This window comes from Lampris incognitus, chromosome 14 (genome assembly GCF_029633865.1).
Source record: "Lampris incognitus isolate fLamInc1 chromosome 14, fLamInc1.hap2, whole genome shotgun sequence".
NCBI lineage: Eukaryota > Metazoa > Chordata > Actinopteri > Lampriformes > Lampridae > Lampris > Lampris incognitus.
In genome coordinates this window covers 39,952,023-39,976,218 of record NC_079224.1, presented here as the reverse complement: position 1 = coordinate 39,976,218, position 24,196 = coordinate 39,952,023, and the positions used below count along the sequence as shown (strand labels likewise).

General features: G+C 50.3%; 2 protein-coding genes and 1 pseudogene across 2 annotated transcripts; 2 read left to right on the top strand and 1 right to left on the bottom strand.

Annotated features, from left to right (window-relative positions):
• Positions 1–8,770: 8,770 nt before the first annotated feature.
• Positions 8,771–10,654, top strand: LOC130124451 (secretogranin-2b-like; annotated as a pseudogene).
• A 752-nt stretch (positions 10,655–11,406) lies between these two features.
• On the bottom strand, positions 11,407–14,405 carry LOC130123974 (AP-1 complex subunit sigma-2-like). Its single transcript, XM_056293321.1, is given in 6 exon segments — positions 11,407–12,182; positions 12,338–12,399; positions 13,207–13,344; positions 13,522–13,630; positions 14,228–14,318; positions 14,321–14,405. Coding segments are annotated over 5 exon segments (465 nt in total). The 3' UTR covers positions 11,407–12,182; positions 12,338–12,357.
• Positions 14,406–18,819: 4,414 nt separating this feature from the next.
• Positions 18,820–23,919, top strand: LOC130123959 (dehydrogenase/reductase SDR family member 12-like). Its single transcript, XM_056293295.1, has 10 exons — positions 18,820–18,901; positions 20,474–20,607; positions 20,731–20,813; positions 20,975–21,070; positions 21,301–21,382; positions 21,500–21,561; positions 21,707–21,811; positions 22,386–22,476; positions 23,143–23,280; positions 23,465–23,919. The coding sequence occupies exons 1-10, from the start codon at positions 18,846–18,848 to the stop codon at positions 23,626–23,628; spliced, it is 1,011 nt and encodes a 336-aa protein (XP_056149270.1). The 5' UTR covers positions 18,820–18,845; the 3' UTR covers positions 23,629–23,919.
• The last annotated feature ends 277 nt before the right edge of the window (positions 23,920–24,196 follow it).

Genomic DNA, 24,196 nt, shown 5'->3' with positions numbered 1-24,196 from the left:
GACAGACAGACAGACAGACAGACAGATAGATAGATAGATAGATAGATAGATAGATAGATAGATAGATAGATAGATAGATAGATAGATAGATAGATAGATAGATAGATAGATAGATAAACAGATAGATAGATGGATAGAAAAATAGATAGACAGATAGACAGACAGACAGACAGACAGATATATGGATAGATAGAAAGATAGATGACCAGACGAATAAAGGACCAAGTTTATGCATGCAGATAAACAGAGGAATGAAAACACGAAAAGGGGAGACAATGAAGGAGTGACACCGATTACTTTTCTTAATCACCAATTTCTTAATTCTTAAACACCCCCCCCCTCCCCCCGCTGTAATATTCACACGCTGCGAGAGAGAGAGAGAGAGAGAGAGAGAGAGAGAGAGAGAGAGAGAGAGAGAGAGAGAGGAGAGAGCATTATAGATAGGGGGGCACCGGTAAATGGAGAAGGGATGGAAGAGAAGGTCTGTAATTTCCCCCGTTTTGAATGCTTTCTGAGGTGCACCCCTCCGGCGCCTCAAAGGCGGCGAGGCCCCTCCGAAAGCGGCAGTATGATTTACAGCCTGCCTAGCGATACAGAGCAGCGGGACTCCGAGTCGTTTCTATCGTTTCCAACGCCTGCACGAGATGATGAGCACAGAAGGCCCCGGAGAGGCATCACAGACTCAGCCAGCCAATCCTCCGCCACCAGAGACCAGCCGGGGATTGGATTTGTAACCGCCTGCTCCATCACAGAGAATACGAAACAAGGACGCAGCGCACCGTAAACAAGTAGACGGACGGACGACGGACGGGCAGATGGGAGCACAAACACACGTTTACATGCAGCATTAAATGTTATTCAACGGAAAAACATGAATCTTATTCACAGTAGAATTCACAACCAAAACACTGCACTGAAAATATGAACAGCAGCTGCAGATCCTCCTGCCTTAACCCTCACATGCATATATTAAAAAAATAATCTTCCTCACCTTTTCTGGGTGGTGTGTGTCTTCCTCAATCTCGGGTCCTCTACCAGAGGCCTGGTAGTTTGAGGGTCCTGTGCAGTATCTTAGCTGTTCCTAGGACCCCACTCTTCTGGACAGAGACCTCAGATGTTGTTCCTGGAACCTGCTGGAGCCCCTCTCCCAGTCTGGGGGTCACAGCCCCTAGTGCTCCTATTACCACTGGGACTCCTGTGGATTTCACCTTCCACATCGGGTCTAGTTCTTCCCTCAGCCCTTGGTGTTTCTCTAGCTTCTCATGCTCTGTCTTCCTGATGTTGCCGTCGCTCAGGATCGCTACATCGATCACTACCGCTGTCTTCTGTTCCTCGTCGACCACCACGGTGTCTGGTTGGTTAGCCAGCACCTGCTTGTCAGTCTGGAACTTGAAGTCCAACAGGATCTTAGCTCTGCCATTCTCAGCCACCTTTGGAGGTGTCTCCCATTTGGACTTGGGGACTTCCAGTCTGTATTCAGTACAGATGTTCCTGTGCACTGTCCCAGCCACTTGGTTGGGCCTTTCAGTGTATGCTCTCCCAGCTAGCAGTATTGGTAGCATGGTCATACCCTGCTACTAAGTGCTGGACTGTCTCAGGGGCGTCTCTGTACAGCCTGCATCTTGGGTCTGGTCTGGTGTGGTAGACCCCCTGCCTCAGCCAATCTGGTCCTGAGTGGCTGTTCTTGTGCCGCTATGATCAGAGCCTCTGTGCTGTCCTTCAGTCCAGCCTTTCGTAGCCACTGGTAGGATTTCTCAGTATCAGCCACGTCTTCTATCTGTCGATGGTACGTCCCCATGGAGGGGCTTGATCTTCCATGATACCTCCTCTTCTTCTTCCTCCTCCTCCTCCTCCTCCTCCACTCTCTCTCTCTCTCTCTCTCTCTCTCTCCTCTCTCTCTCTCTCTCTCTCTCATCTCTCTCCTCTCTCTCTCTCTCTATATATATATATATATATATATATATATACTTAGCACAAAAAGTAAGGACGTTTGTGTTTGGTAGATTATTTCTGTGTTGTAACAATGCTTCTTGCAATAAATCTTGTACCGTTGGAAAGCCTGTTTATTTCCCTTTAAATGGCGCCACATGTGTAAGGAACATGCATTTGTGGGATGAGCAGCAGAGCTGAGTATGTGGGGTTGCGCCCATGAATATTTCGCCAAATCTTCTCTGCCAATGCCAAACAGCTTATTTTGCTGTTGCTGTTGACTCTTGTTTTGAGCTTCTGGTCCCCTCAGGTTCTGCCAATCAGCTGCCCCTGACAGAAGATTTATTGCCAAGAAGCATTGTTACAACAAAGAAATCATCTACCAAACACACATTTCCTTACTTTTTGCAGTTATATATATGCATTGTACCCGAGGTGACAGGCCGCGTCAGTAGCCCAGCAGAGGCACTGATGGAGGAAGGTGTGCATAGCATCATCTTCCTCGAGGACGCTTCAACAGGGATGGAAAATCAATCCCCGGGTGGAGGAACTGTGAGAATTCCCACCGTCCTGCTGTCTGGCAACATTATGACACACGCGGGGTTTGTCAACGATACAGACGGCCGCGAATACCGTTCACGATAGATGCAACGCTGCAGTAGCGCTGCCAGTGTACCGTACAGTCCCACCGACACGACACCGCAATGCCCTGCTGGACTGACATCATTAGTGTATCGATGACATCAGCTCCGGAAAAATCCTCCCCAAGTCCCTGTTTGTTTTCAGCTGAAATGTCATGCTGATAACACACACACACACACACACACACACACACAGAAAGATAAAAAAAACCATGCTCACACGTCACAGCAGCCACATGACAGGGTATTTTTAGCAGACTGCAGTTGAGGGCAAATACAATAGTGTAGCACTCGTGTGGCGTTGTTTCACCCACTGACGCATGCACGCGTTTGTAATTGTGGCGCCGCTGCGTGCTTGTGAGCCAGGGGGGTCGACACAGAGACACCCACACAGCGAGGGACGTCACGGGCCTGAACGCCGGGCCGTCTGTCAGGCAACACGACTTGAGCCCGACCGACGGCCCCGTCGCCTGTTGATTCCTATATATATATCAGTGTCCACGTTTCAGCCAGTGTCCCGACCACTCGATTCACCGGAGGCTGGAAAGCGTCCTCGTGTAGCTGCCGGCGGACTCGCCCGCTTAATCACAGGATTAAATGCAGAAGATGAGGATGCCCCGGTGGGGCATCTTCTTCCAGAGGAGGATACGGGTGTGAGTAATACTGTAGGTGATAGTATGACCGATGCTACCATACCAACGTGGACCCTGGCTCTGCCAAATGGCGGAAGCTAAGCAGGTGTGGGCTTGGCTACCACTTGGATAGGAGACCTCCCGGGAATACCGAGTTGCTGCCGGGAGTGGTGTTGGCGGGCCAGTAGGGGGCGGTCTTCTCGCCGGTCCTAATAAAAAACAACAAATACCAAATCCCAATGCCCCCGTGCAGTGACGGGGACACTGCGCTGTAGGAGATGGCGTCCTTCAGATGAGACGTTACACCGAGGTCCTGACTCACTGTGGTCATTAAAGACCCCATGGCACTTATCCCAAAGAGTAGGGGGGGGGGTTCCCCGGTGTCCCTGGCGAAATTCCCAACCCTGGCTCTCCATCTGGCCAACTAATCATCCCCCTGTGTAACTGGCTCCATGATTGCTCCCTCTCCACCTCAAGCTGATGTGTGGCGAGCGTTCTGGAGCAAAATGGCTGCCGTGCACCACCCAGGTGGGTGCTACACGTTGGTGGTGGTTGAACTGAGATACCCCCTTCAATATGAAGTGCTTTGGGTGTCTAGAAAAGCGCCATATAAATGCAATGATGACTATTATTATTATTATTATTACCACTACAGCAGGTCCACCCATGGGGAGGGGGGGGGGCTTTCTGGTAGCCCGGCCACTGGAGGGGTATGGGGGGGGGGGGGGACGGCATGGAGGCCAGCAATAATCATGTTCATCCTAAATATAAGCAATGATAATGGCAGTGCTTGCCGTTGAGCTGGCTAAACAGATGGACTGTAAAGACGTTATAAAGCCTCCTGCGTCCAGCAAGACGAGGAAGACGGCTGTATGAGAGGCACCGATGAAGCCGAAGGGTAAGACATTGTTCTACTACTGGAAATGGGTGGTGGGGGTGTAGCAGGTCTTTGTTGACCCTCGGTGCGTTTTAAGTGTGTCAACGAGTTCTATTATGGCGTGTTGTGTGTGTGTGTGTGTGTGTGGTGTGTGTGTCTATGCAGCCTTCATGTCTGAGTAAGTCTCTCTCGGTTTACGTGCACATGTCTTTAGTAGGAGAGACGGCGCGCATGCGCTGAAATGAGCGAAGCAGATCTGCGGAGGGGGGAGGGGGGGTCACTAGATCTTTTTTCAGCGGCCCAATCGTTTCTGTGGGCGGGGGCCTGTGCTACAACGTGGTTGCTGTCACGATCTCTGGATTCATTGATGCCCACCGCAGTGGAGGCCATTTTTTTTTTATCAATGGGCTGATGTGACGTCAAGACTAACGATGCTCGTGGTGTCCTCTCAAACACCCCCTCCTCTCTCTCTTTCTCTTGCCCACCCCCTCGCTCTCTTTCTTTCTTTCCCCATCCTTCTCTCTGCCGACACACACACACACACACACATATATGCACATGCTCAAAAAACACACTCACAAAGGAGTCAAGGAGGCGAAGGCGCACAAGGGAACAACAAAGTGTGTATCTGTTGATATCTAGAGGCTCTCTGTGTTTAGATGGGCAGCACACAGGACGTTACATAGGACGGGACGCCAATGAGTCCCAGAGAGCAAATTTGCTGTGGCCCGGACCCGTCCCACACCCGGCACTTCATCCGGCCCACATACCGCGTGGAATGATGGCACTTGGGCGGTCCGCTCCCGTTTTCCAGATCTGGACCAGAACCAAGCCATAGCAATGCCACATGTGCCACATATTTGCCAAAGGTGGCCCATATTTGTTTTGAGATATTTGGGCCATATTCACCATTCACCACACGGGCCACTTCAGGGTCACATCCAGACCACATGTTGCTACATGAGCGCCGCATCTTCGCCACAAAAGGCCCACATCTGATTTGGCATATTTGGGCATATTTGCTGTTATACATGTGGGCCACTTCCGGCTCACATCCATTTTGTCAGGGCCTCAAGAAGGCCACCGGTGCCGCATCATTGCCTGAAGTGGCCCACATCCGGATGCTATCCGGGGTGCTGTTGGGTTGAACAGAGGCGTACTTATGGATATGGGCTTTCTGAAGGCACCGAGTGACCCTGGTCTCAGCTAAAGCCACCACTCACTTGGTGGGCTTGTGGAAAGTCGGCATTGAGTCATCTCACAGGAAAAGCAACATGTAACAAAGGACAGGAACCAGAAACGGCCTCGCCTGAAGTATTCCTGCGCATGAGTGGGCTCGCTCTAAAGATTACCGAGTCGTTTCAACACCGACGACGAATGCGAAGGTTTTCTCAACAACTTCTTCCTCCTTACAAGCCGTCCTAAAGACCGTCTTTTGGACCGTCTTTTGGACCGTTCTGACACCTGGACCGGGCACCGGCTTCCTCTTGTCACACACAGCTGAACCTTATCTGAACCGGATCTTACAGCACTTGCTGAATGTCTCTGGCAAAACACAACAAACATCGCTGCAGTTTCTTATATATATATATATATATATATATATATATATATATATATATATATATATATATATATATATATATATATACTCATATATTTTCGGAATGTGTGTGTGTGTGTGGTGTTAGTGTGTGTGTGTGTGTGTGTTAGTTAGTGTAGATAGCAGGACCGAAAACTAAAGCATTTATGATCCTAATTCTTTTTGGAGGTGGTATGTATTGTCTCAGAGAGTAAGGGGAAAAATGCCAGAAAAATAAAATTATGCATAATTATGCATAATTATGCAAATTATGCATTTTTCTAAAAATGGCTAAAAACCAATTTTCTCGTCATTTCAGATGATTCTGAGCATTTGGGGGGAGGGAGTTGGAGTGGGGGAGGGGGGTTTAGGGGCAGGGGGAAGGCGGTTAGCTGGCAGGATGAAGAGGAGGGAGGTTTTAGACGGGTGGAGAACCAAACCGCTACATTGTAGCGGGGGTTCTTCTAGTAGACCACATCCTTTTTTACACATTCTAATACGAGCCATGCACGCGGCGGTCGCGGATTGGACGTCATAGAGAGACTAAACAGGGCTTTGATCTCATCAGTGATAACCTCTAATCAGCGCTCAGCAGGGGACCGTGCGTGTGCGCGTGTCAGGACCCCTGCGTGGTTTCGTCCCGTTTTCATAGTGGCCCGCCAGCCCACGTGGCGCTCGGCAGGTCTCGGCGGTCACGGGGTTGAACTGCGACACGGGCTCCGCGGTGGATTTCAGCGCGTGAGTCATCGCCGGAGGCGTTAACCCTTCACCCGCCGCCACCGCTGGATGCACGCGGGCTGGAACGCAAGCAAGGCTGACGGCGAATTACGTGATGTTGTTGTTGTTGTTGTTGTCTGTTTGTTTGTTTTGAGAACTAGTTCAGATGGAAAACGTACAACTGCCTCGTTTGCACGCAACGTGCACGCCCTGTGACATCACTGGTACTGTCTCACAACGTCCATCCTCATCACGCACCACAAACAAGGAAACGGGGGTCCTGCAGGCGGTGTAGCTGTTGGTCTTATATAGGATATGCTACTTAATCTATGTTAGACCTCTCAGTCTGTCCCCACCTCCCATACTTTCAGATCCCACTCCAAGCTCGCACCCGAGTCTGCCTGACGTCTTAGCTCGTCCCTTATGTGCAGTCTTGTCCACTGTGTCCCTTATGTGTAGTCCTTGTCCACTGTGTCCCTTATGTGTCGTCTTGTCCACTGTGTCCCTCATGTGTCGTCTTGTCCACTGTGTCCCTTATGTGTCGTCTTGTCCACTGTGTCCCTTATGTGTCGTCTTGTCCACTGTGTCCCCTCATGTGTCGTCTTGTCCACTGTGTCCCTTATGTGTCGTCTTGTCCACTGTGTCCCTTATGTGTCGTCTTGTCCACTGTGTCCCTTATGTGTCGTCTTGTCCACTGTGTCCCTTATGTGTCGTCTTGTCCACTGTGTCCCTTATGTGCGGTCTTGTCCACTGTGTCCCCTTATGTGCAGTCTTGTCCACTGTGTCCCTTATGTGCGGTCTTGTCCACTGTGTCCCCTTATGTGTCGTCTTGTCTCACTGTCCCTTATGTGCAGTCTTGTCCACTGTGTCCCTTACGTGTCGTCTTGTCCACTGTGCCCCTTATGTGTCGTCTTGTCCACTGTGTCCCTTATGTGCGGTCTTGTCCAGTGTCCCTTATGTGTCGTCTTGTCCACTGTGTCCCTTACGTGTCGTCTTGTCCACTGTCCCTTATGTGCAGTCTTGTCCACTGTGTCCCTTACGTGTCGTCTTGTCCACTGTGTCCCTTATGTGTCGTCTTGTCCACTGTGTCCCTTATGTGTCGTCTTGTCCACTGTGTCCTTATGTGTCGTCTTGTCCACTGTGTCCCTTATGTGTCGTCTTGTCCACTGTGTCCCTTATGTGTCGTCTTGTCCACTGTGTCTCCTTATGTTGTCTCTGTCCACTGTGTCCCTTATGTGCGGTCTTGTGTTGTGACCCAGTGCACGAGCTCGTCGCTCGCTCACTAATTTTACAGCGTGCAGCACTTGGTCGCCGTCGGCTGTCGGTTTAAAGGTGCTGTATAGATAAACCAGACCACATCGTGCCACGACCCTCCAAAATCTCCAGCAGGGCCAAATTGAAGGGGGGTGGGGGTGGGGGGTGGGATAGTTTCAGTCAATGTACAAAACTGTTGCTGAGCGATAGACGGCATCGAAAGCTATTTATAACACCGGGGGGGAGGGGGGAGGGGAGGGGAGCGGGGGAGGAGGGGGGGGGGGTCTCGGGTGGTAAATTCATACCGTTCTCCGCTGTGATGACGCGGCGGTCAGGTGTCGCCTCATATAACGCGGGGGGAGCTGTCGAGTGCTGTAAAACACGAGCGGAACAGCGGCGCTGCAGACGGGACACGCGCGCGCGCGCACACACACACACCCTCGCTGCTGTTCAAGCTTCGTTGCCAAAGGTAAGTCGTCAAAAGCCGCTCAGAGAGAGAGGAACCCCCCACCCCGAAACGTCCAGAGACGACCGGCACGCGGGGCGTTTCGGGACGGGGGCATCCTTCTTCGGTATCCGGTATCGAATTCGCCGCGATGGCGAATCAAAGCGCGAGGATTTCTGTTTGTTCGGACCGTCGTGCACGTGATGAGAGAGTAATTACCACAGGGGGTATTTTTTTTTTTTGGAGGGGGGGTGGTTCGTTAAACTAATTCGAATCGCGAGGATCTCTCGTGATTTTTTTTTTTTTGCTACGGTCGTGAGATGGGAATCGGATGCTGTGGTTGCCCGTGACAACAAGCAGGGGAGTGACTCATCCCGGAGACGCAAGATGCGCCGAGACGCTGCCGCTCCGTTGCTCGGCCGCACAGCGTCTCCAGTGTGCAAAAGCGCGGCCGCTGATAGGCCGCCGACTCCAACACGCTTATAACGGTAGTCATCAGGCAGGCGCTATTTGGGTTGTTTCTTTTCTTACCTTTCTTTTTTTTAGTTGCTTGTTTGCTTTGTAAACCAAATCCTCCCGCACAGCCTATCGGTGTTTGCTCCGGTGTTTCATCTGCTAAATGTTTATTGTCCCTTGCGAAGCCACAATAACGTCTCACGCTCGCTCTCTGCGTCCGCAGGTAAATAGCCTACAATGCTGCATTACCACCTCAAGTTGCCACGGGAGGAGCCGCCGTCCTGCTTGCCTTCCTTCTGCTCCGCGCATGTGCCGTGCGGGCTGCGTCTCTCCCCCGCTACCACAGGCTCCGGGCGGGGAGAGCGAAGCCCCCCTGGCCGCTTACCCGTCCAGCTCCGACATGCAAAAGGCCCTGGAGTACATCGAGAACCTGAAGCAGGGCACCGGCGCGCGGGAAATGAGGCCCGTGGACGTCGACAAGATGGAGAGGTCACGCGTGCAGGTGGGAGCTGGCGTCGCGCCTGCAGGAGGCCGCCGGGGAGCGCCAACCTCCGGCTGCCGGCCAGAGGCAGGCGGTGTCGGCCGAGCAGCTGCTGGAGGCCCTGGTCAAATACATCCAGGACCTGGTCGGCAGAGAGGCCAAGACCGCCGCGGCGGCGCCCCGGAGCGACCGCCGCGCCTACAGGCATCGCCCGAAAGAGGCCGGCAGCCGCGGGAACGCGCCTGCAGATTACGACAATTTCCCCAGGCCGCACAAGAAGTACCCGCTGATGTTTGAAGACGAGGAGAACCGAGACGCCTACAAACGGGCCACGGAGGATCTGGACGAGCAGTACACCCCTCAGAGCCTGCCAACCTGCGCTCCATCTTTGAAGAGCTGGAAGGATGCCCACCACCACCGCCATCAACAACGGCCAAAAGAGAGGCGCCGTCGGGGACGATGACGCCGATGATGACGACGACGATGAAGAAATGTTAAACCTCCGAAATCTAGCCTATGAGGATGTGACCGGGGGGGAGGACTGGGTCCCTGTGGAGGAGAAGGAGGAAGCAGAGGAGATGGTCAACAGAAGCCACGAGGAGGTCGAGCGGGGCCTGGGTGAGTTCTCTGAGCAACAAGAGGCCGACAACGAGGACATTCAACGCCGGCAAGCCCGGATCAAGAGGACGCCCGACGACGATACCAAGCTGGTGGACTATTACCTGTTGAAGGTCCTAGAAATGAGCGACCAGACACAGAAGAGGGACACGACCGCCGAGCAGAGAAAGAGAACTCATCCGACCCTCCATCGTGGATCCCCGGGCGGTCAAAGAGCTGCTGGAGCTCTCCCTGAAACTCCACGTGCCGCCTCAGGACCTCATCAACACGCTGATCACGGAGGAGTTCCGGAAGCTGCGCCGCCGCCCCCAAGCCTCCGCTGCCTACACTCCCCGGCCAAGCCCCCCGCCATCCGGTACTACAGCCGAAGACTGCCGCTGAAAGCCAAGAGCGCCCCCGAGGACATGGACCGAGAGGACTTCTTGGATATCATCGGCGTGGAGACCATCAGCAACGAGTACCCCGTCATGCAGAGGCCGGCGAAGCCCCGCCTCGTCCCCGGACCGAGCCGCGGCGCCCCCCGCCCCCGCCCCCCGCCGCAAACTCCGCCGCCCCGGTGAAGATCCCCCCTCCCGCGGGCCGCCGGAGAGACTTGTTCCTGTCCGAGCTCAACAAGATGCCGCTGAAACGACAAGCGGCGAGGGACGACGAAGACGACGACGTGGAGGACGAGGTGACCACTTACCTGGCGGCCAAAATTCTCACCGAGTACCCGAACACGATCTCCAAACGGGACACGCTGGCTCAGCGGAGAGAGACAGTTCCCTTACGAGCTGTACGAGCAAGCCCTGCAGGACTACCTGCACGGCCAGGCGGACGCCGACAAGGGCCCGGTGGCCAAGAGAGAGACCGAGTCGGCCACGGAGCCCGCGCGGAGGCCCGGCGACGGACGACGCGGCTGCCAAGACGTCGGGCTCGCCGCGGACCACCGACGACGACGACAACGCGGACGGCGGGGGAGGAGAGGAGGAGGAGGGGGGGAGGAGGAGGAGGCGCGGCGCCGTCGCGGGAACCCCATGTAGCCGGGGAGTAGCGGCCGGGGCCGGGCACCCGGCTGACGCGCGGCCACGCACGAGACACCCCCCTCACGTGAAATATGTTTATACTACCGTCTGAAAAGAAGCAGTCTGGTGGACGTGATATAGTTTACAGAGTTGTATTACCCGAGGCACGGCCAGTATACCGCCGGCGTCGGCGTGCCGGCCCGCGAGCGAGTCGTGACGACATATATTCGGGGTTGGTAGATTTCGTGTTATGACGACGACGATGACGACGATGACGTACGTTGATGACGAGAGGATGACGAATCGCTTAAGAGATCAGAATTCAGACCGTCGCCTGCCTTCCAAACCCTTTCACACCGCAAAGCTCTGTATTGTTGGCCTACCAGTTGTCGTGCTATATATGCTCATTTTTAAACCATTTTGTACATGTTCAATAACGTGTGATATATTATCAGATGGAATAAAGCATAAGCGGTATTATTTTTTCCTCTTGCAGCGTTGTGTTGCCTTATTAAAAGATAACCACCTTTCGGTGTTCTGGTCAATCAAACCAGCGACGCTGCACAGAATCGATATGATGCGGACTGCTGCTGCTGCAGCTCCCAGGATGCATTGCTACCTGTAGCACGGTGAAATGCATGGCGCGGTGCAAAAATAAAACAACCATCAAACAACCAGTATGTAGCAAAATACATATTTTAATCACAAGCTCCAGCATCACATATGCACATTTCATAAAATAGTGATATCGCGCGCGCGCAGCGCACACACACACACACACACACACACACACACACAACCACCCATAACAAAGATGAATGGCCCCACCAGCGCTAAGCTATGTGAAATAAGGATATCTGATATCCTACCAACAGTGAGGGGCGAGTCTTCATGAATGGTTTCTGCTGAAACAGATAACCAGCATCCGACAAACAAAAACAAAACAAACAAAACAAACAACAACAAAACCCACCGATACTTCGTACACAGTACTTGCTGGCATGAGCCTAACAAGGCTTTGTTATGAAATTGCTTAGTGAACGTCTGCAGACAGATTATTATTCTGTGTTGGCTGATGATTTTAAGGCAGTTGGATATAAAATAGGCTTAGATTGTTTTGGGTTTTTTTTTTTGGAATGAAACCCCCCCCCCTCTTCTCTTCCAATACATAGGCTACGTAGGATTAAATATAAAAAATGAAGCAAATCTACATGGTTACAACTGTCCTGATTCTCAATAACCACAACATTAAATGTGAAAATTAGCACATAAAGCATTTCCCTTTTCCTTCGCTTGAGAAAAGACCACCAATCAGAAGTAACATCGAGGCTCCGAACTAAAAGTTACATTTAAGGTAACGGGTATTCGTACAGATTAGGAGTAAACACTCAACTTCCTGTTCAGAAAAAAAAAAGAGAAAAAAAACAGACGTCAAAGGCGAGCCACAACAGTTACAGAACCCCCCCCCCCCCCCCGTGTTCTTCCCTGACGTCGCATCCTCCTCCGTGCTACTAAAAGGCCGGTTTGCTCTATACTCCTCCATGGTCTATAAAAGGGGACAAAACAGCAAATATGATGCACTCGGTAGCGTCCTCGTCCAAAAAAAAAAACAAACGAGTCAAATGATATTCCCATGCACGCGACTACACATGAGCGGTTAAACAAAGTGCAGAGAACACCGACACAAGCAGAGCCTCTAACCTTTCTGTCCATATTCAAGGTCATCCAAACAGCTCCACCTCATACCACTCACTGTGGTCATCCTGAAGCGATAATGATCAAAAAATGAATGGGGAGGGCCGCGCCGCACAGATGCAACTCTAAAATCGCAGTGTTAGTCATCCTTCCTCAAAAGCAGATGGGAGGGGGAGGAGGGTGGCGGGCGGGCAGGGGGAGGGGGGGCACAGAGGCACACACCCAAGTCTAATGCCGTACCACACAGAGCTATTCCACCGACAGGAGTAGAAGGAAGCGTTAGCCGGGGCCAAAAACTACAACAGCTTTGAGGGAAATCTGTCTCTCACTCGCAAATAATACATGCAGAGAGAGAGAGAGAGAGAGAGAGAGAAGAGAGAGAGAGAAGAGAGAGAGAGAGAGAGAGAGAGAGAGAGAGGAGAGAGAGAGAGAGAGAGAGAGAGAGAGGGGAGCAAAGGAACAGACGCGAAACTATAAAAATGAGCGCCAGCTAATATGGGTCTTCTAGAGAAGCCTATTAGCTCAGAAAAACAGCAGAATGCACCAGGGGCTCAGCAGCACGACTGTTAATCAGGTTCATTTGGGCACAAAACTGACAGTTATGTTCACTCGACACACAAAACAAACACAATCTCACCTCTGCGATGGAGTTCGACAAAACAAAGCATGAATTACATAAGTGACCACATTCTGCAAAATATAGAGCACTACCCAGGACACATGGACCATCCACACTTTAATTAATCATAGAGGCGACGCTGACCACAGATGGTTAACTGGACACAGCCAGCCTTTTAAATGTGTGTGTGTATGTGTGTGTGTGTGTATGTGTGTGTGTGTGTGTGTGTGTGAGAGTGTGCGTGCATGCAACTCACCTCCTGCAACATGTCTGAGGCTTCAATGGAGTGAGCCACTATCTGTTTGGAGGTTTCCTGTATCTCTCTCCCAGCAGAAAACTCATCCAAGATAAAGTAAGCCTTCTCGAAGTTGAAGATTATGTCCAGCTCGCACACCTGAGGGGACAGAAAGGGGGATTAGTGCAAACCGTGACTCGATATAATCTACAAACAGTGACACGAGTAGCATTTTCGATCGACGACACGAGTTTCAGCGCACATCATACGCTTCAGAGTAGGGATTAATGCATGGTGGCGGGGGAAGAAAGGGGGGGAAAAAAATCGATGACATACATTGCCGAAGTACTTGTCCAGCAACTCCACGTAGCGGTGCAGTATCTCCAGGGCTAAGAGTTCATTTTCCTGGTCCTCCAGGGCCAGGCAGAAATACAAACTGGCGTACCTTGCGAAACAGCAATAAATAAAGGACTATTGGTTTAATAGATACTGGTACCTGCTCTGAGCGCCACCTTACTGCACATCTCAGCGCCACCTCATCACACGTAAACGCCCCCTCATCTGACACTAATCACTATCACTGGGGGGGGGGGGGCAGATTCACATGCTGTGGGGGGACTGTCTACCGCGGGGGGTCCTTCAGAAGGTTCCACCAAAATAATGGAGATTAACTACCCAATTATATCTTCTCTCTCTGACTCAATTAGTAATAACATAACAATATTTATGGGTAACAATTGTTGGTGAAATGGGTCATTTTGACCTGGACAGAACAAGACGGCTAAATCAACAACAGCAAAGCTTTATCTGTGGAAACAAAAAAATCTCATTAAATGTGGGTCAGGAGCATAACGTGTCTCTTATCTGGCCATCTGTCACATGAAAACAGTTGAGTATCCCCTGCTCAAGAGCCAGGGAAGCTGATGTTTACGTGCAAGTGTGGCATTTTCAACAAGTTAAAAAATTGTATCATTTTTTTCACCATGATAAAATGATAAGATATAATTGTATCAAGCTTGCGGGGGGGGGGGGGATACTCCACCTCTTGTAAACAACTTTAAGGTCTTTCCAGTGGAGGAAGTTGCAGGAGCGCGGTTTCCGTGCCAGCACCAGGGTGGTCATATCCCTGATATCTTCTTCTTCTCCCTCTCCGGCATGGGTGTGAACCATTTCTGCAGCCGCAGCCTCCCCTGGCGACTGAAGAGCAGCAGGAAGCGCATCTAACAAAAGCAGATGTGCCACAGGCTCAGTGGAGCAGGATTGGGGTAATAGAGGGGGTCTAAAGGGGGGTAACTTACATGCATATTATGCACCAGCAGGCCTAAATGCACGCAGAGAAAGCCTCAGCAGCCTGAGTAGGTCATTCTATGGCTATCCCCCCCCCCTCCTCCTCCGAGGGTCAAAGGAGTGGTTTTGCATCGTTTGCAGTTCATTAAAATGTAACTCCACATACCAAACACTAGCAGCTAGAAGACAAAGAAACAGGCTTACGAGAGTAAACTTCAAAGGTCAAGTGGAGACAAAAAAAAAAAAAGTTGCTCGGTGCCTGCTTTCCGGGCAGCTGCAGATAGACTATACACTATATGTACACAAGTATTGGGACACCTGGCATTACACCTACAGGAGCTTTTATGACATCCCATTCTAAATCCCAGACACCTTAACATGGAGTTGGTCCCCCCCCTTTGCAGCTATAACAGCTTCCACTCTTCTGGGAAGGCTTTCCACAAGATTTTGGAGTGTGTCTGTGGAATTTTTGCCCATTCATCCAGAAGAGCATTTGTGAAGTCAGGCACTGATGTTGTATGAGAGACCTGGCTCGCAATCTCCGTTCTAGTTCATCCCAAAGGTGTTCGATGGGGTTGAGGTCAGGGCTCTGTGTGGGCCAGTCAAGTTCTTCCACACCAAACTCACCCAACCGTGTCTTAATGGACCTTGCTTTGTGCACTGGGACTCAGTCATGCTGGAACAGAAAAGGGCCTCCCCAAACTGTTCCCCACAAAGTTGGATGCATAGAATTGTCCAAAATGTCTCGGTATGCTGACGCACTAAGATTTCCCTTCACTGGAACTAAGGGGCCTAGCCCAACCCCTCTGAACAACAACCTCATACCATTATCCCTCCTCCACCAAACTTTACAGTTGGCACAATGCAGTCAGGCAGGTAACGTTCTCCTGGCATCTGCCAAACCCAGACCCGTCCATCAGACTGCCAGACAGAGAAGCGTGATTCGTCACTCCACAGAACACGGTTCCACTGCTCCAGAGTCCAGTGGCAGCGTGCTTTACACCACTGCATCCAACACTTGGCATTGTGCTTGGTGACGTAAGGCTTGCATGCAGCTGCTCGGCCATGGAAACCCATTCCACGAAGCTCCCGGTGCACCGTTTCTGTGATTCTGATTCTGATTCTGATGTTAATGCCAGAGGAGGTTTGGAACGCTGCAGTTATTGAGTCAACAGAGCGTTGGCGACTTCTACGCACTATGCGCCTCAGCACTCGTTGACCCCGCTGTGTGGCTTTACGTGGTCTGTCGCTTCGTGGCTGAGTTGCTGGTGTTCCTAAACGCTTCCACTTTTCAATAACTCCCACTTACAGCTGACCGTGGAATATCTAGCAGGGAGAGATTTCACGAACTGACTTATTGCAAAGGTGGCATCCTATGACAGAATTCACCGAGCTCTCCAGAACGACCCATTCTTTCACAGATGTTTGTAAATGCAGCCTGCATGGCTAGCCTCTGGATTTTATACACCTGTGGCGATGGGTCTGAATGAGACACATGAATTCAATGAGTATGAGCTGCGCCCCAATACTTTCGTACATATAGTGTAGCTGTATTTTTTTTTTACGCTTAGAATGTTTCCTAGCTTTGTTGGACCGATTTATTCCAAAACCTTATTTTTTCCCCCCCAGCTCTCCAAGTAGAACTACAGTCCCACCACTTCCCTTTTGGTCCCGTTTACAGCAGAAACTCCAGGATAATAAAAACGTTGGTGCAAACTCTGCACGTTACAGTTGACCCAGTTGTGTGAATTTATGGACATTCTAAAGGTTTGGGGGGTCTTTTTGGGGGGTGGGGTGGTGGGGGGGGGTGGAGTGATTGATGTACTTAATAGCTCAGACTCGACTGAGGACACCTTCTCTGAAGTCAAATGGGACCCAAAAACAAGTTAAAGTAAAGCACTGTAGCGAATTCGGGGGAACAACGCAACCACAGGAAACTGCCGCGGCCGGGACGCGAACCCGTATCGCCCGCACCGCAGGGAGGCATCGCTAACCGCTAGACTAAAGGGTCAGAAACCGCGAGCCAGCGGCCCGCGGGTCTACTTATCCGTGCACGTTACAGCACATTTGAACAGCTCTCGTGCCTCGGCGATGACACGAGAGCTGCGATGAAAGCGCGCCGGCGCCGCGCGTTATCTAGTCTCCTCCACCGCAGCGCTTCGGTAACGCGCAGATATGGATCCGACGTCGGCCTGGCAGGCAAATATCGTCCTCTAAGCCGCCAACAGGGCGGACGCGAGCGAAAGCGGCAGAACTCGTTTGACTGCAGCGGCGACGAGGCGACGTGAAAACGCTGTCGGACCACAAGGTAAAGTGGGAACCAAACGCGCGGAAACGGCACCGTCCCGCAGCAGGTGTGCTGCGGCCCGCGGCGCAGCCCGGTTCGGGTCCCAACGAGCCGGGCTGCGCCGACATGGACGAGCCGTGTCGGGTAACACAGGTTAGCCGGGCGGGCCGGCGACAGGTGAGCGGCTTTGGTCAAATACGGACTTTTTTTTTTTTTACCCGTGAACTCGCTAAGTTACGCAAAAACAACACAACAACACAACAACACAACACAACAACAACAAAAGCACACAACTCACCATTATGGCACGGCCACGGTTGCTTTAAACGATAACGAACGGATAATTAAACGCTTTCAAAAAAAAAACAGGGTCAACTAATCATGACGAAGACGTCGCCTGCCGTCCCACTACAACGAACAACCTGCCAAACCCCGCCCCCGGCGCGCGCGCCGTCCCGCCTCTCAAGACGCGCATTGGCCCGCCGCTTTGGTCGCTATGTGGACTTCAGACAAGGTGAGGAAGGACCCCCCCCCCCCCATTTTTAAATGTGCTCATCCGCTAAATCCAAAGCGACTCCCGGAGAGCGAGAGAGAGAGAGAGAGAGAGAGAGAGAGAAGAGAGAGAGAGAGAGAGAGATGAGAGAGAGAGAGAGAGAGAGAGAGAGAGGAGAGAGAGAGAGAGCGAGAGAGAGAGAGCGAGAGAGAGAGAGAGAGACAGCGAGAGAGAGAGCGAGAGAAAGAGAGAGAGAGAGAGAGAGAGACAGAGCGAGAGAGAGAGAGAGAGCGAGAGAAAGAGAGAGAGAGAGACAGAGAGAGAGAGAGAGAGAGAGAGAGAGAGAGACAGCGAGAGAGAGCGAGAGAAAGAGAGACAGAGAGAGAGAGAGACAGCGAGAGAGCGAGAGAGAGAGAGAGCGACAGACAGCGAGAGAGAGAGCGAGAAAGAAGAGCGCGAGAGAGAGCGAAATAGAGAGAGAGAGCGAGAGCGAAATAGAGAGAGAGAGAGAGAGAGCGAGAGAGAGCGAAATAGAGAGAGAGAGCGAGAGCGAAATATATATATATATAGAGAGAGAGAGAGAGAGAGAGAGCGAGAGCGAAATAGAGAGAGAGAGAGAGAGAGAGAGAGCGAAATAGAGAGAGAGAGCGAGAGAGAGAGAGTGAGAGAGCGAGAGAGAGCGAAATAGAGAGAGAGAGAGAGAGCGAGAGAGAGAGAGAGAGGCGAGAGAGAGAGAGGAGCGAGAGAGCACCAACACGCCATCGTAGCGTCCGACCGAAAGAGAAGGAAGAGAGATAAGGAGCGTCAGCAATTACCGGATGAGTTCGATAATTACCAACGGGCATCATAGAGACATGACATCATCATCATCATCATCGTCATGATCAGTGACATCATACTAGCCGTGTAAGGTAGTTTGTAGCAGTACTTACTACGCGCTACAAGTGGGTTGCACGTCATACGAGCGCATTAACGTGAGTTGCGCTCCGGCTCGACTGACGGGGAACAGAAGCAGCGAAGCGCCAAGTAGATTTCGTGGTCACGGATCGGCGTTTATTTTCCTGCTAACAACACAAAAATGTCAAGCGCGGGGAGAAAGAGGGCTCGAGGAAGAGGGCTCGAGACAACCCATGATAATGGCGTCTAAACGGCACAACAGTGATAGCGGACGCCGGCGACACAACGAGATGACTAATATTAGCTGCAAAGTGCCCATTAGAGATCATTAAGGGTGAAAGGCCTTGCAAGAAGAAGGACATTTTTTTGGCCTTTCTTTAAGAGTGTAAACGAGTACGTAAGAGTTAGCGCACACTTACGTACTCGGGTAGCGAGTATATAAGTAGCTATCAAGTTCCTTACCCCGTGAAGGGGCTCCCCTTTAATCGCCCCAAAGCCAGGATACACACCTGACCTGGTGGACTTTGGCAAATTCTCAAGACAATAAGTCGCCGCCGGTGCCCTCTTTGTTGTTCCCCACCGACCGTCGGCAGGGGGCAGTAAGCGCCCTTTCTGCGTTAATGGCACATGTGATCTGCAACAGCGGTCAGCCGTACAAATCGGCACTCTTGGGGGCTTCGCCTGTGGTGAGAGGCGATGTCTCTGTATCGCAACGTCGTCTGGTTTCTGAAAGGAATCCACGAATACACAAGGTAAGAGACTACACAGCCGTGACTACACAAGGTAAGAGGACTACACAAGGTAAGAGACTACACAGCTGTGACTACACAAGTGAAGAGACTACACAGCCGTGACTACACAAGGTAAGAGACTACACAGCCGTGACTACACAAGGTAAGAGACTACACAAGGTAAGAGACTACACAGCCCGTGACTACACAAGGTGAGAGACTACACAGCCGTGACTACACAAGGTAAGAGACTACACAGCTGTGACTACACAAGGTAAGAGACTACACAAGGTAAGAGACTACACAGCCGTGACTACACAAGGTAAGAGACTACACAGCCGTGACTACACAAGGTAAGAGACTACACAGCCGTGACTACACAAGGTAAGAGACTACACAGCTGTGACTACACAAGGTAAGAGACTACACAGCCGTGACTACACAAGGTAAGAGACTACACAGCTGTGACTACACAAGGTAAGAGACTACACAGCTGTGACTACACAAGGTAAGAGACTACACAGCCGTGACTACACAAGGTAAGAGACTACATAGCTGTGACTACACAAGGTAAGAGACTACACAGCTGTGACTGCATAGCGTTTCTGACTTTACTGCTGGGTGGAAAAACGTTTTCGGGGATTTTTGAATTTCAGATAGTTGTATTGTCACACAATCAGCATCTTTTTTTTAACTTTACTGTCCAAAGGAGTTGAATCAAGTGCAATCCAGTTGCACTTGATTCAACTCCTTTGGACAGCCACGACCCGGATGAATGAGAACATTCACAGACGTTTACTTGACTGGTTCTTGACGTTTACTTGACTGGTTTCTTTGACTTTTACTTGACTGGTTTCTTGACGTTTACTTGACTGGTTTCTTTGACTTTTACTTGACTGGTTTCTTTGACTTTTACTTGACTGGTTTCTTTGACTTTACTTGACTGGTTTCTTGACGTTTACTTGACTGGTTTCTTTGACTTTTACTTGACTGGTTTCTTGACGTTTACTTGACTGGTTTCTTGACTTTTACTTGACTGGTTTCTTTGACTTTTACTTGACTGGTTTCTTTGACTTTTACTTGACTGGTTTCTTTGACTTTTACTTGACTGGTTTCTTTGACTTTTACTTGACTGGTTTCTTGACGTTTACTTGACTGGTTCCCGCGGCCCTGAGAGCAGGACAAGCGGTTTGGATGATGGTGGGAACGGGATTTCTTTGAGACTGGGTGTCTTTGAGAGGACAGCAAAGCGATTCAGTTGCTTTACATTTCATAAAGTTTGCATGCCGAAGAAATATCAAGGGGCTGATCACTATATGGCACTTGCAGTAACACACACACACTCCTTTTCATTGCACATGACAATAGCTCCATTGACAGCTGAAGTGCTTCGTCATTATGGCTGCGCCTCGAGTCAACAGCACAGTGGTTTGTAGAAGTGCCCTTTTCTTGGAGGAAGAAAAACATGGCAGATGCTCAAACCCTTAACCGGTGTAGGTTCATACGGACTTTGTTGCAGTGTGTTTAAAGTTTGCAGTGGCAGATAGATTAGCGGGCATGTCTGAGGAACTGACTGCACGGACTTGTCCCCAGGGATGGATACGAGGCTGCCTCGAAAGGTTTCCTGGCCCAGGACCTGGATGTGTCTGTGGTGGGACGCTCCTTCATGATAACTGGAGCCAACAGCGGAATCGGCAAAGCAACTGCGATGGCCATAGCAAAGAAAGGTACACAAGGAAGATGCTAATCAATGCCGGGGGTGGGGTGGGGGGGGTGGCTGTGTCCTTTGTCCTGCACTGAAATCAATATGTGAACGTAAAAGATGAGTTCATTGTCTGTTGTGTGTCCAGGTGGCACAGTCCACATGATATGTAGGAATCAAGATAAAGCTGAGGCGGCCAAGGCAGACATGGTCAGGGAGTCTGGGAATACGGTGAGTTTGATTCTGGGTGTGTATGTATGTGCTTCTCGAAAGAAGACATGCCATATTCTGAGTGCTCATAAGCCTTTAAGTGTCCCCACGTTGCTAAGACGGCATCGGGGAAAAAGAGACCGAGATGAGATGTTGAAGATTATTCCACATTGTCATTCTAGGAGGTACACGTCCACATCGTGGACATGTCAGAGACACGCAAGGTCTGGGAATTCACAGAGGCGTTCAAGAGGGAGCATTTCTCCTTGAATGTGCTGGTAGGCGTCGGACATCTCCTATTATCCATTAACAGAAAGTTGTCTTTTAAAGTTTATGGTTTCGGGAGATACTTCCAAAATATCTTGAACTTTCTGAATCAAAAATACGTTTGGTCAAGTATGAGTATTCTCTTTATCAGCACGCAACTCCGATTATACTCGTATGTATAACAGCTATTTGCGTGTCTACTGGCTTGCGTTTTCATTCGTTTATTTGACTTTGGTTCCAGATAAACAATGCAGGGTGTATGGTCAATAAGAGAGAAGTGAATTCAGAGGGACTGGAGAAGAATTTTGCTACCAACACTCTGGGTGAGACCTCCCAGTCTTCCTTCGGTGTACCACCTGATGCTCAGAACAGGATGGCTTTGACCTTTGCAGTGATGGCTGACTTTTGTTTTTTTTTACTATTTTTCTCCATCCCCTTAGGAGTGTACATCCTCACCCAGGGCCTTATACCACTCCTACAGAAGAGCCGTGACCCAAGGGTGGTATGTATATACACACATATGCCCACACACACACACACACACACAGAGCCTCTCTGTATAAACAGAACAGCATAATGACACTTTTGTTCACTGTGTAGTGGCCATTCTCTAAGCACAAATCATCTCTTCTTTCCCTGCCTGTCAGATCACAGTGTCCTCCGGAGGCATGCTGGTCCAGAAACTCGGGGTTGACAACCTCCAGTCAGAGAAGGGCTACTTTGACGGCACCATTGTCTATGCCCAGAACAAGGTAGGAGAGGGAAAAGTAATCAATACTGGGCCGCACTCATCAATCGTTGGTATGTACAAATTTGTTCTTACACACCCATGGGATTTTTTAGCCCTGAAGTTTGTCTCAGAGACCAGTGTAGAACCCTGGTAACCCCTGAATTCAGACACCAGCTGGATAACACTGATATCACTGCCAGCCTGGGTGATGGCTCGTTGCAAGAGGTAGACAATAGATGTTAGGGGGAAGGAATTACAAACAACCATCAGGCTTTGCTTCAGACTGTCGGACAATATCGAGAGCGAATTTCCATGGGTGTGCGAGAGCAAATTTGCAAATACAAACGAATGATGAATGAGGCCCTATGTTATCAGACAGAATTTGTGACCAGGTCACTATTCAAATAACAACGGTTAGCCCCACATTCGTGTCGGCGTCCACCTTTCAAAGCTGGCACAATAAAATTTGGTTTCTGGGTCTTTCTCACTTGGTCCGCTTTTGTATCGGTGATGTTAATCTTGGCACAAAACAAGAGGAGACCACAGAGAAAGATGGTTATAATATGAAGCTATGGCAATGTGTTGTTCCCTATCAGAGACAGCAGGTGGTGCTGACGGAGCAATGGGCTAAAGCCAACCCTGTCATCCACTTCTCTGTGATGCACCCGGGATGGGCTGACACACCAGGTACTGCCTCGTTCTGTTGCATGTTCACACACCAGGGTTGCAGCGGTTTTTCCATTTCTCATTGGTTTTTGTTTTGACTTCAGCTGCAGTTATTCTCCACACCACTTCGGGAAGTTCACACGAGGCTGACTATATTTTCAAAGGGGTTTTTTTCAGGCTGAAGACGAGCATTTTAGAAAGCCAGAGTTGCCTATATTCAGCCATCTATTGTTCATACCCCACTTACTCCTATTCAGTGTTGCTGGGGCCTGGAGGCTATCCCAGCATGCACTGGGCAGAGGGGAGGGAAGTATCCTGGACAGGTTGCCAGCTGGCGGGGCCCACACAGTCGGCTACATCTATGGGCAAATTAATTTCTGTTAGCCATCATAACCTTTAACGTGCAGAACATACAATACAGGTAACGGGGGAGGGGGGGGTCGCCTTCAACTGAGTGAGCTCATAGCCGAATTTGATTGTGTTAGGATTGGAAAAATCATGATTTAGTAAGTAAAACAAGTTTTCACGGTTTTGATTAAACCAAAGCAAAGTAAAACAATCCTCTGCCAAACAACTGTGCGGCAAGTGGAATGAATCGGAAGAACTGCATTGTGGGTCTGTGTGTCTCAGGAGACCACCTAATTTCTCCCATACCCTAAGGACATCTCGTACCCTTCCCTATCGCAGCTGTTGCTACGTCACTGCCTCAGTTTCACAAGATGATGGGAGACCGGCTGCGTAGCGCAGAGCAAGGGGCTGACACGGTGGTGTGGCTGGCCCTATCCAGGGTTGCCTCCAGGACCCCCAATGGACAGTTCTTTCAAGGTGGGTTGAATCAGACTTCGAACATAGACAGACAGGAGAACACTCATCCAACAGATATATATATATATATATATATAGTCCAGTTCCAGCCTCTTCAGTTTACCGTAACCAGTGCATGCTAATGCCACGCTGCTGCAATCAGATTTTGTGCCCGTTACCATGACGTTTTGTCTTTACTTCCCAGATCGTAAGGCCGTCCCGGCCCACCTGCCTCTGGCTTGGACTCTCAGTTCCAAAGACGACGTCCAATATTTCATGGCCCAGTTGGAAAGCCTGGCCGAGGCGTCCCAGTCTCGACCCAGTACACAGCCCAGTGCTGCCCTGGACCCTACCAGACCATACGAATAACCTCGACCTCTGTTTTCTCACATTTGCCTCAAAAGTTAATCCTTTCAAATCATCCACTTCTTTGTGCTTTAGTGTGCAGATATACATTACTGTAAACGGCTCGAAAACCTCGCAGCTCTTACCTAAATTTTGGACAGAGTAACACCATTTCATACTCTTAACATTTAAGGCATGACCAGATGGACATGTGAGCAGCGGTACCTGATAACACCAGATTTTTGCAATGAAAATATGACCTATAAATTCAATGACCAAATACTTTATTTGGATTGAATTGAATAGCAAATGGCAATAAAGTGTGCTTGTGATAGTTTCGTAGTGTAACAAACTCTGGGTCCTGTGCTACTTTTTGTCTTTCTGACTCACAGCGGCCAAGTGTTCACATTAGGTGAGGGGTTTGTGTGGGTTTATCTTGTTGATGTACAGCTTTATATCGAAGACGAAGAGTCACAGCTCCCTCTTGACATTAGCCATAAATAAAATAAGCAAATAGGTGAATTAACTCCAAGCAGTCTGCTAGGTTGCATTTACGAGGGTAAACTATGTGAGATCTGTAACTAAGGGGGGT

What these genes read in the sequence shown, in the direction of transcription:
- LOC130123959 (XM_056293295.1), top strand. Translation starts at nt 18,846, where the DNA reads ATGTCTCTGTATCGCAACGTCGTCTGGTTTCTGAAAGGAATCCACGAA. An exon ending in ATTTCTCCTTGAATGTGCTG is followed by an intron (nt 21,071 to 21,300) that starts GTAGGCGTCGGA and finishes CTTTGGTTCCAG; the next exon opens with ATAAACAATGCAGGGTGTAT. An exon ending in TTTTGCTACCAACACTCTGG is followed by an intron (nt 21,383 to 21,499) that starts GTGAGACCTCCC and finishes CCATCCCCTTAG; the next exon opens with GAGTGTACATCCTCACCCAG.